The sequence below is a fragment of the Xenopus laevis genome, chromosome 4S (assembly GCF_017654675.1).
Source record: "Xenopus laevis strain J_2021 chromosome 4S, Xenopus_laevis_v10.1, whole genome shotgun sequence".
Lineage (NCBI taxonomy): Eukaryota > Metazoa > Chordata > Amphibia > Anura > Pipidae > Xenopus > Xenopus laevis.
In genome coordinates this window covers 46945796-46958217 of record NC_054378.1, presented here as the reverse complement: position 1 = coordinate 46958217, position 12422 = coordinate 46945796, and the positions used below count along the sequence as shown (strand labels likewise).

At 39.3% G+C, this 12422-nt stretch overlaps 1 protein-coding gene across 2 annotated transcripts; it reads left to right on the top strand.

The window, feature by feature from the left end:
* Positions 1–1115: 1115 nt before the first annotated feature.
* On the top strand, positions 1116–12025 carry LOC121393263 (small nuclear ribonucleoprotein E-like). 2 transcript variants are annotated; one of them, XM_041561193.1, is made up of 4 exons: positions 1116–1314; positions 4978–5040; positions 5563–5641; positions 11537–12025. In XM_041561193.1, the coding sequence occupies exons 1-4, from the start codon at positions 1270–1272 to the stop codon at positions 11590–11592; spliced, it is 243 nt and encodes an 80-aa protein (XP_041417127.1). In that variant the 5' UTR covers positions 1116–1269; the 3' UTR covers positions 11593–12025. The 2 variants fall into 2 exon arrangements, with proteins under 2 accessions (XP_041417127.1, XP_041417128.1); XM_041561194.1 differs by lacking the exon at positions 1116–1314 and adding an exon at positions 2720–3257.
* Positions 12026–12422: the final 397 nt, after the last annotated feature.

Sequence of the window (12422 nt, the reverse complement as noted above, 5' to 3'; positions counted from 1 at the left end):
ACTGGCATAACTTCGCTATCGAAGGAGATAGACTCTAGCGGTACTTCGCTCCCTAATGCCTGGCGAATTTGCGCTCTGGCGAATTAACGTAACTACGCAAATTCACTAAGATGAGGATTTTACTGAACGTTCAATCTTGCGCCAGACTTGCCTTCGCCACCTCAGACCGGGAGAAGTGCAATAGAGTAGATAGGAGTTCCTCAAAAAATAAGTTGAAATTTTTTAATTTAATTTAAGTCCAAAAAAAAACGCTGGCGACTTTTACTTTTTCAGGGTGATAGGCTGAAAGAGCATGAATTTTTTTGTGGGTAACCGGCTTCCCCCCTACATTTCCTAACATATGGCACATAGTGGGCTCATGTGTAGGGCAATATAAAACTCTATTTTATGAAGTTTTCCCAGGATTGTGTAGTGTAATGTATTTGCTGCAAACATATACGTCCATTCAACTTTAACTTCTGCCGTATGCAAATTAGGCAACGCTAGCGCAACTTCGCTTCACTCGGCGCAATTACGCTAGCGCAACTTCCCTCGGCATCCTGGGCGCAACTTCGGATTTTAGTGAATTCACATTGTCCTGGCGAATCTACGCCTGGCGAAGTGTGGCGGTGTGAGGGAAGCCGTCGCTGGCGAATTTTCGGAGGTTAGTGAATTTAAAGGTGAACAACCCCTTTTAAGTGCCACTACACTTTACATTGGGATATTTATATGTCTTCACTTCTTGATCATTGTACAGTGTGGCTGTTATTCACATGTAGGTATGTATTAGGGTATAGGTTGCTATAAAGCGCAATACCCGGGTTTATTCTAGTCCCAACATGTCTAATAAACTCTTCTGTCATTAGGAGCACGTGTTACCTGATGCAGCAGGGCCAATGGCCGCTATAAATCAGACTAATGGAACTGCGTCACGTGTGGGTGGCTTCTGCTTATTCTTGGGCCCTCCGAGTTACCACACAAAAGCATTATGTGTAAACAGCCTCCAATAACCCCCTAATATCAAGGACACACACCTTACACAGACCAGCAAGTATGTAACAGGTTCGCAGCCGCAAGGGAAGACTGAATAAATCCTGCCCCAAAGAAAAATCCTAAAGCTAGTCAGCGTAAACAACTACTAAGTGGAGCACTGTAGTAGCGTACGGCTCCAGCCAATCCCCGCGTGACCGCCATTTGACGAAGGCGCCGAAGGTCACGTGACGGAGACGTTCGTGACGTCACCCACGGCGTCTTAGCTACTGGGAACTAGCAACTAACGAGGCAGCAGAGATGGCGTACCGCGGGCAAGGAGGCCAGAAAGTGCAGAAAGTGATGGTGCAGCCCATCGTATCCTTTTATTGTTCTGCTTGTACTTACCAATAAAACTATAATAACATCTTTAGCGCTTGTGTTGTGACGCTTTGTGCCGTGAGACTGAGCAGAGGCCCTGTTCTTATTGACATGGTTTATTTGGCGATTCATTTGTAATTGCCGCCATTGTTTCGGCTCCCAACACATACTGAGCCATTACATATGGGCAGTCTATAATATGAGTTGTACGAGTCTCCTCTCCTGAAACACGTCGGAGAGAGAGTTACATTGTCATCCCCAAAGGACAAACACTGCCTGTTAATGTAAAAGAGCAAGGAGAAAGATTACCTGTTAATGTAAAAGAGCCGGGTAACTTGCTGGCCGTATATCAATACATGAGTTTCAAAAAATGATGTTTCAAAAGTCCGAGCCACTAGGGCAGAGGAAAGCTGGAGACAGGCACTGCTTTCACTGGAAGTTATACTTACAAATAACACGTGTAATGAATGTCTATTGGAACGTTGCTTAAAATGAACTTATTTTATAATTAATTATATGAGGGCAGTAGTAAACCATGATGACTCTTTTGCATGTTCAGAACTTAATCAGATGGTTGCATTTGAAGTTGACAAAAACACTTCAGTGCATTTAAAAAAAAAAATTATATAAAATATATATATATATAATGTACTCGAAATCTTGCTTGAAGCCGGCACAGCGCGTATAAAGGTTAAAAGTGCCTGGGTACAAAATATAAACAATAAGATAACTGTCCCAAATAAGGCATGCACTCACAGGTCTTATCCAAGGTGAAAAAATTGCGTTTATTCAGCAAAAAACTGCTAATGTTTCGGCTAGCCGTCTAGCCTTGTTCGCAGCCGAAACGTCCGTTTTTGTGCCCACAATATATATATTTTTTCTTATTTATAAGACCTGAGAGTGCCCCTGTTCGGACTATATTGCTACATACATTTGAGGATTGCACCCAGGCGCTAGTTCACCCTCTTTTTCGTGAGTGCAGGTAGTCTCCATAGATATATATATATATATATATATCTCTATCTATCAACTTGTGGCAGCCGCACTCCAATCCGGAATCTTTCAATCAAATCTGGGTGCTGGATCCAAAGTGTTGCATATAATCTTAATGAAAAGATCCGCACTCCATTATGTGCAAAATTCAAAGTATATATAATGTCAGTACAGTGAGCGCACTCTTTACGGATTTAGGATATAAAGGTTGGTCAAATCTTGTAATACATCGTAGTAAATGGACCCGCACTCCTTGTTTGTAGTGAAAAAATCAATGTGCTTTATTCACAAATTCATTTCCAACGTTTCGGTCCTCTCTGGGACCTTTTTCAAGGATCTAAATATATATATATATATATATATATATATATATATAGAGTTCAAGAGGACCCGCACACCTTGGTTAGTGAACCAAAAATTTCTTTATTTTTCAAACTTGTGCATCCTACAAGGATAAAAAAGAAAAAGGCAGAAAACAAGATATCACACAGCAGCTGGTGGCTAAACATTGGGCTGAGGCCAAACATAGCCCAGCTGCCTTTAGATGCATGCCAATTGAGCATGTCCCTGTGAGGGCCAGAGGAGGGGACTTTGACAGAGTACTACTCCAACGGGAGGCTTACTGGATACACAAATTGAATTGTGTAGCACCAAATGGGTTAAACGGGCAGTTGGTCCTGAATTGCTTTTTATAATTCAATGAACTAAGGTAGTTTAGAAATGACAGCACAATGTATAGCAAGTTTGTATAACTTTTATTGAAACAGATAATTGACGCTAACATTGTAACAAAGTGTATCTGTCGCTTCAAGATAACAGAGTAACAAAGTAATGTATGTAAATTCACAGGTTGCACAGGGATGGATGTTTTTTATTGAATGGACTTATTCTGAAAAAGAAAAACCACTTTTTTCACTCAACAGCGACATCACATGGTGAGCTAAGATATTGCACAATTACTTCACCTATGGCTGATTATATGCAATGTGGATTTATATGTCTTTATGATTGGTGCCTTTGTAACACTGGGAGGAGCTACACAGGTTTAAATTCTCACCGGCACACTTGTATTTTGTCCTTGATAAAGGCCCTAATGTGGGTCGAAACGTTGGATGCACAAGTTTGAAAAATAAAGAAATTTTTGGTTCACTAAAAAAAAAAAAAAAAAAAAAAAAAAGGATGCACAAGTTTGAAAAATAAAGAAATTTTTGGTTCACTAACCAAGGTGTGCGGGTCCTCTTGAACTCTACATAAATACTTTGACCCAGCACCCACGTTCATGGAAGACTGGTTTAGAGTGCAAGCGTCTGATTCAGGTTATATATATATATATATATATATATAATTCTCATCAGGCTGGAGCACTCATACAATCAAGGCCGACTGCCTGGGTGCAGGTTACAGATAGTATATACAAAAGGGTCTTGAAAAAACCGCACTCACAGGACTTGTAAAGGTGAAAAAAAGAAAAGTTTTATTACGACGTTTCGGCTCTAATACTAGCCTTCCTCAGGTGAAATACACAGTGCCAGTAACAATCTATCGGTGCAAAAAAAAAAATAATAATAAAAACTAGGTGCTGCCAGATAGAACCGAATCCAACCAGTAAGTGCACTGGGCAGAGACAGTTCCAGTATACAATTCTCATCAGGCTGGAGCACTCGTACAATCAAGGCCGACTGCCTGGGTGCAGGTTACAGATAGTAATACAGCGGCGCATTGGAAGGACAGGTGAAGGGGTCTCAGCTTCGCTTAGTGGAACACGCCTCCAGTCTTCAGAGGCGACATGGTGAGCGCTCCTTTCCCTCTGCTATTCACGGTCCTCCCTGGGTAAGTGGCGATATGATTTTAAAACAGCACCAAAGTATATGCGCTGCATCACAGCACTGTTTGAGTATATAAGAGCACGCACATGGCCGCATAGCAAATCACATATGCACTCGAATATCCACTTACATAGGAATAGCGGCTGTTGAGTAAAACTGTTTTATGCACCACTAATTAGTGACGCATCCAGGCTCTGATGACGTCACAAGCTGATGTTTGGCGCCTTTTTATGTTTAAATAGATTGTTACTGGCACTGTATATATATATATATATATATATTTATATATATATATATATATATATATATATATATGGGGTTCCAATCATATAAACATTAAATAAATCGGACAGATTGGTTCTGCCTCCATAAAGGATTAATTATATCTTAGTTTGGATCAAGTACAAGTTACTCTTTTATTATTACAAAGAAAAAGGACATAATTTTGACTAAATTGGATTATTTGATTATAATGCAGTCTATGGGAGACAGCATTTATGCAATTTGGAAGCTTCTGGATAATGGGTTTCCAGATTACAGATCCCATACTTGTATATACATTGTGTGTCCAGTATGCACTTGTAAACACTAAAATAAAACCTTGGATGTTGCTCCCAGTGGCCTCAAAGCAGGTGCTTATTTTTGAAATCCTGGCTTAGAGGCAAGTTTTCGTTGCATAAAAACCAGGTGTACTGTCAAAAAGAGCCTCATGTAGGCTGCCAGTCCACATAGGGGCCACCAAACAGCCAATCACAGCCCTTATTTGACATTCCCACAGACGTTTGACATTTTTTTTGTGTGTTCTAATTACCCTCTGTGCCTGTTTCAGAGATCACGGATTCAGGTGTGGTTGTATGAGCAAGTGAATATGCGTATTGAAGGCTGCATCATTGTAAGTAATTCTTGACTTCATGTTTAAATTTAAGAAAAACATTTCAGTTTCAGCATTATAGGCCTTTTACTATGTGAAGTATAACAAATAGCCGTGGGTCAGTTAGGTGGATGGCTGCATCATTGTTCATCAATAATTTAGATACATGATTTGCATTTTTATACATATGAATATTTAGAGAAAAGAGAGACTGTAACTTTCTCTACAATTGAATGGTTAATGGGGAAGATAGCCAATAGGTGGTTTTGAGGACATCAATAGATTGTGCTGTTCTTGTCTGTAGTGCAGGTAGAATTTCTAAACCATCCAAAACGTTTGGTTGCCACAGTGCTTTTTGTTTATACCTTACTATGTTTGGTTTACCCGACTTATTGGTGTATTTTCCAATTTGTATAAAGTATTACAGTGTCTTAATGGGAAGACAGCTGCAGGGCAGTAGAGTCTGTCCAAAAGGTCTAATGTATGAGAACTGAATACAAATTGTGGGGGCACTGTTAATGTATCTCACTTCTCTTTTACCAGGGCTTTGATGAATACATGAATCTAGTGGTGGACGACTCCGAAGAAATCCATCTCAAAACAAAGTCACGAAAACCAATTGGTGCGTATTAGACCTTTTTACATATATGTAGGTTAACCTCTGTACTGGTGGGGTTGCATTTAATAAATACATTTTTTGGCATGAAAACAAGGTGTATCCTGATTCTCTTGCTAAAAATAAAAGCTGCGTTTTTTAGCATATCTTCTGGGAAAAATCCTCAATTCAAAGTCTGTCAACAACTGGGCAGGATCAGATTTCTATTAACCCTTTAAGTGCCAGCAGAATTGACCAATTTGGTTACGCGAAATGCCAGACGTTTTTGAAACATTCTGTGCTCTCTCACTTTAGGGGCATTTTCTGAGGGGAAACCTATAGTTCACCTAGGAAAACTATACATTGTTTTTTTCGGGAGAAACTGAGCTTTCTAAATCTGCCTGAGTTTTCATGTATTTCCACCTCTGCAAAAAGATTTATAGTGCTAAATACAAAAAAAAAATGAAAAATACCTATTTTTCACAATATATGAACTTATACCTGAAAAATATTTCATTTTACGCATGAAAATCCAACTGATTTGGAAAGCCTCATGTCTCTTGAACGTGCCAATACCAAATATGTATAGTTTTAGGCAGATTTAGGACATCTGTACAGCAAAAACTCCCGGCAGAAGGCAGAAAACGGCATACTTTTGATTCCAAGGCCACAAAATCCTGAAACAGTATGTTTACCCCAGAAGACCATATATTTTTGGAAAGTACACATTCTGCCGATTCCAAAATGGGTAACTGTCTCTCTACTCCTAACTACCAAACATCAAAGCTTGTCTGAAGGTAGCGGTTTTTATAAAAATGTATCAAAATTTTGAAAAATCACTTCAAAGGTTTTATTTTGCTGCTCCGCCTATCCCACACTATATTAGATACCAAGAAAAAGCACCCTGAATATGATTGCCAGGGGTCCACTGAACAGTTTGATCCCCATTGTGCATAGGATTACCAAAGTACCTGGCATTTAGAGACCCCAATATGAAGTTAGCACATCCAAATTGTTCAGGACTTTACTTCAGCTACTGAAAAATCAACACACTGACTGCATTTTTTGTGGGGTAAAAACACCGAAATATACGTTTACCCCCCAAAACCATATATTTTTGGAAAGTACACATTCAACCAAATCTAAAATGGGTACCCATGCCTTTCTGCTCCAAACTACTGAGTCGCAAGGCTTTCCCAAAATTGTCAGTTTTGGTGAAATATCTGAAAATTTCCTAAAAGCTTCAACTTCCCAGCACCATATCACCCATGTATCATTACGTACCAAGAAAAAGCACCCTAAATATGATTGCCAGGGTTCCTCCAAACAGTTTGGTAGCCATTGTTCATAGGTTTACCAAAGTATCTGGCATTTAGAGGCCCCAAAATGAAGTTAGCGCATACAAATAGTCCTGTGAGTAACTTCAGCTAATGAAAAATCAACACACTGACTGCATTTTTTGTGGGGTAAAAACACAGAAATATACGTTTACCCCCCAAAACCATATATTTTTAGAAAGTAAACATTCTACCGAATCTAAAATGGGTACCCATGCCTTTCTGCTCCAAACTACTGAGTCGCAAGGCTTTCCCAAAATTGCCAGTTTTGGTGAAATATCTGAAAATTTCCTAAAAGCTTTAACTTCCCAGCACCATATCACCCATGTATCATTACGTACCAAGAAAAAGCACCCTAAATATGATTGGCAGGGTTCCTCCAAACAGTTTGGTGGCCATTGTTCATAGGTTTACCAAAGTATCTTGCATTTAGAGGCCCCAAAATGAAGTTAGCACATACAAATAGTCCTGTGAGTAACTTCAGCTAATGAAAAATCAACACATTGACTGCATTTTTTGTGGGGTAAAAACACAGAAATATAGGTTTACCCCCAAAACCATATATTTTTGGAAAGTACACATTCTACCGAATCTAAAATGGGTACCCATGCCTTTCTGCTCCAAACTACTGAGTCGCAAGGCCTTCCCAAAATTGTCGGTTTTGGTGAAATATCTAAAAATTGCCTCAAAGCTTCAAATTCCCAGCACCATATAACCCATGTACCATTACGTACCAAGAAAAAACACCCTAAATATGATTGCCAGGGTTCCTCCAAACAGTTTGGTGGCCATTGTTCATAGGTTTACCAAAGAATCTGGCATTTAGAGGCCCCGAAATGAAGTTATTAGCTGAAGTTACCCACAGGACTATTTATATGCACTAACTTCATTTTGGGGCCTCTAAATGCCAGATTCTTGGCTAAACCTATGAACAATGGCCACCAAACTGTTTGGAGGAACCCTGGCAATCATATTTAGGGTGCTTTTTCTTGGTACGTAATGATACATGGGTGATATGGTGCTGGGAATTTGAAGCTTTGAGGCAATTTTTAGATATTTCACCAAAACCGACAATTTTGGGAAGGCCTTGCGACTCAGTAGTTTGGAGCAGAAAGGCATGGGTACCTATTTTAGATTCGGTAGAATGTGTACTTTCCAAAAATATATGGTTTTGGGGGGTAAACATATATTTCTGTGTTTTTACCCCACAAAAATCTCCCAAATGAAAATAGTACATATGAATTTTCACATATGACACTCTGACTGCTACAATACAAGCACCTGGTATGTGCATTATGCACCATAAGACCCCCCTAACAGTATAGAGACCCTAGAAAACCATATATTTTCTGAAAGCACACATTCAGACGAATCTAAAGCAAGTAATTACATCTTTCTACTGCAAACTACAAAACCACAAAGCAATGCTAAACATAACGCTTTTTATGGAATTTCTGAAAATAGTCACGAAGCTTGCATTTTACCCCATTATATACCCCACATTTTGTAACGTACCAGCAAAAGTCATCCTCAATATGAAAGCCAGGAGTGTACTGAACAGTGTGATGCCTGATATGAAAAGATTTACCAAACTAGGTGGCATACAGAGACGTCCCAATGAAAATAGTACATATGAATTTTCACATATGACACTCTGACTGCTACAATACAACACCTGGTATGTGCATTATGCACCATAAGACCCCCTAACACGATAGAGACCCTAGAAACCCATATATTTTCTGAAAGTACACATTCAGACGAATCTAAAGCAGGTAATCACAATTTTCTACTGCAAACTACCAAACCGCAAAGCAATGCTAAACATAACGCTTTTTATGGAAATTCTGAAAATAGTCACAAAGCTTGCATTTTACCCCATTATATACCCCACATTTTGTAACGTACCAGCAAAAGTCATCGTAAATATGAAAGCAAGGAGTGTACTGAACAGTTTGATGCCTGATATGAAAAGATTTACCAAACTATTTTGTACACAGAGACCTCCAAATGGTTATATAGCAGACAAAATTTCCAAGGTCAAAATGAAGTAACAAAAATCACTAAAATCCAACAAAACCGCAAAAATCAATGTTTTTTTTTTTCGCCTACTGTAATCAGCAGTCAGAATCAATTTTTGATAATTTTAGCATGGCCAAATAGGTTTTACAGACAGAAAAAGGGGAACAACACCTTTGCAAAGCTGAAAATGTAATAAAATGGCAAAACATGCAATAAAATGTCTAAAAATGCACCAAAATCACCCAAATTGCAGTATAATCACCAAAATAACATACAAAAGGTATTGCGCAGTGCAATTAGCGAATACGCTATTCGCAATGGCAATAAAACAGTTTTTTCAGCCAAAAAAAAGACGATGCGATAAGGAAAAAAAAAAAAAGACACAACAGTGCAAGTGTGTATGTGTGTGTACAACTGACCAATTGCATGTTGTGTGTGTGTGTGCAAGCGTGTGGGGGTGCTGTGAATGTGTGTGACCCCCCCTGATCCCCCAAAAATGTGTGTGAATGTAAGTGTGTAATGGGAAAATAAGTGTGTGTTTGTGTGTGTTTCTGTGTGTGGATGGGCACTAACCTGGGGGAAGCAGGTCCAGATCGTTGTGCAGGGCAGGAGGAAGAAAATGCTGCATCACCCAGGAAGATCCGTTGTGAGGGGGCGGAGCTTCGGCTCAGGAAGTGAAAGCAGCAGCAGGACACGCAGTGTGCACGTGTCTGCTGCTGCATTTGGGGCCCCTGGGCGATCGCGCCTCAGGGGCCACTCGTTCCCGGCCCCTGCTCGTTGCCTGGGGGCTGGGGAACGAAGAGGAACGGAGCAAGCGGCTTGAAAAGCCGCTCCTCCGTTCCCTAACCCTGAAATGCTGCAGAACGTAGAATCTACGTTCTGTGGCATTTCAAGTGCCATCCCCACAGAACGTAGATTCTACGTGCGGTGCGGCACTTAAAGGGTTAATTGTCATGTTAGGGTAAAGATAACCATCTGCTGTCGGCTCCGTTATTTGTGTGACTTTTGAATGTTTGCCATTCTATCCTGTGCTACAGTTGTGTATGGTCATTATGTTCTTGCATTTTGCTCATTGTGTTGCTGGTTGCGGATCATTAGCAGCTTTGTCACCTTTGTTACTGTCCCTGTTGGGGAGATATCTCCTTGCTGGCACATTTTTTTTCCCTCTGATTTAGCTTTTAACTTTGCTAGTGCTAGGTCAGTGGTCGTTTTCTGAATAAACTACACGGACACTTTTGATGAAGGGACTGTGCACTACTATTACATCTTGAAGATTTTAGTATTGTGGCCCAGACCATGCTCTGTCCCTGCAAATCACATAGCATTACATATGCTAATTAATGGGTTTTGCACACACATTACTGACACAAGAGATGGACTTTTTGTCACATGGTCACTGTAGCTACTATGTACAGGTATGGGACCTCTTATCCAGAATGCTCCAGACAGATCTTTCCATAATTTGGATCTTTTTACCTTGTCTAATAGAAAATCATATAAGCATTAAATAAATGCAATTAACTGGTTTTGCTTCCAATAAGGATTAATTATATCCTAGTTAGGCTCAAGTACAAGGTACTGTTTTATAAAAAGAAAATAATTTGTAAAAATTTTAATTATTTGGTTATAATAGAATCTATGGGAGACAGCCTTTCTGTAATTCGTAGCTTTCTGGATAACAGGTTTCCAAATAACCGATCCTATACCTGTACTGTACATATAGGCAGTGTTAATTTGCTTTTATGCATGCTTGTGAGATTTTGTGAGCTACCCTTTTAACCTGCTTGATTTGATAGTTAACTATTAGCATGTGTATTCTTTCTCACTCTTGGTACTTCTTGGACAGGCCTTTCCTTTCTCCAGCAGCCCAGCTTCATTAAAAAAAAAGCTTCAGGGAGTTTCTAGTAACTAAAACACCAAGACCTATAGGTAATTTATGTGATTATACATGAGACAGTATGACAGTTGTTGTTTTACTAGTATACTAGTGTATGTCCGAGGACTGTGGCAAAAGCAGAGATAACCAGTGTTTTGTTGCCTGGTGATTTTAGGAGGTTTGGGCAAAATGCATGAAATCACCAATTTCCCCTCCCTTCTTTACAATTTGCGTTTCCACCAATTGCCTACAAAGTCATTCTACAGTTTCTCCATGCTTAGTGATGATGGGAATGGGAGTGATTTTAAGCATTTGTCTCATCTCGTGAGCTGTAAATAAGGATGTTAACTAAGCTTTTGGGATTTTTCCCTGTACCCTACCCTAATGCCCTGATTATAAATTAGGCTGCACTACTAAAGGCTAATGTCACCGGAGGCGCTCTCTCCTCTACTTTGCCTATATTTTCTCTGCAGCTGGGGAGAAGCTGATTCACTCGGCTCTGTTCAGCCGTGTCTCTGCATTGATGTGTATTGGTGAGAAATGCATAGTGCTGACACACTGCGGAGAGGAGCTCCTGTAAACAGCCTTAAACATCTTTCCCAGTTACACACAGTTTTTATTACATTATACCTTTACTTGGCAATACTTGAGTTTCTTAAATTTACTTATTAATTCTTTGTGTTTCAGGGCGTATCATGTTGAAAGGCGATAACATCACTTTGCTACAGAGTGTCATGAATTAATGCTTCGGATAAATCTGTTCCCCTCTGCTGTTCCCAAACATTTTCATCTGTGAAAACAGAAGGAATGAAACCGGGTACTTTTTTCCCTCTTTTTGGACTTTTTCAACTACATTGTAGATTTGTCACTGTGTTATGACGCCTATAAGGATTACAGTGAAACTTTTTTCTTTATATATTTTTTAAATCAAACTGGTTATAATTTCAGGTATTCCAGACAATTACATAGAAACTGGTGTCAATGCAAGGATTGTTCACTTTTGTACAAGTATACAACTGTTAAAACAATTTTTTTTCTTTTTCAAAGAGAAACAATGCCTGATTGGGCTTAGAGCTCATGAAGGTTATGTATCCACAGAGTAAGTTCTTGATACTGAATTCAGATATATCAAATGTTTTGAAACTGTTCTTGTATTAAATACATTTAAGACAAAAATACAAATTTTAAGTGTTTCTTACTTGGATATTTGTTACTGAAGTTGCAGTTTGTTCATCTTTTAATCTTCATGTTGAGCTGACGTCTCCTTTGGTACCTGTCAGTGGAGGTGGGTTGAGTTCTGTCTTTCACACTTTAGGGGTCTCACTGGTTACTTTTTTTTTTCCCAGCTGGTGCTATTTCTCATTGACCTTTGTTAACTGACTCTGGTAGTACAAATTCTCAGATTAAAAACATTTTTTTAATTTTTTTTAATTTTGCTCACTCTACCACATACCCATAAGAGTAGGTGGGGGTCATTTATATATACACAGGGAAAATTTGCACCTGGGCAGTAACCAATGAGATGATTGTTTTCAGAGTTCAACCTGCAGATGGCTGAAAAAAAAACCTAATC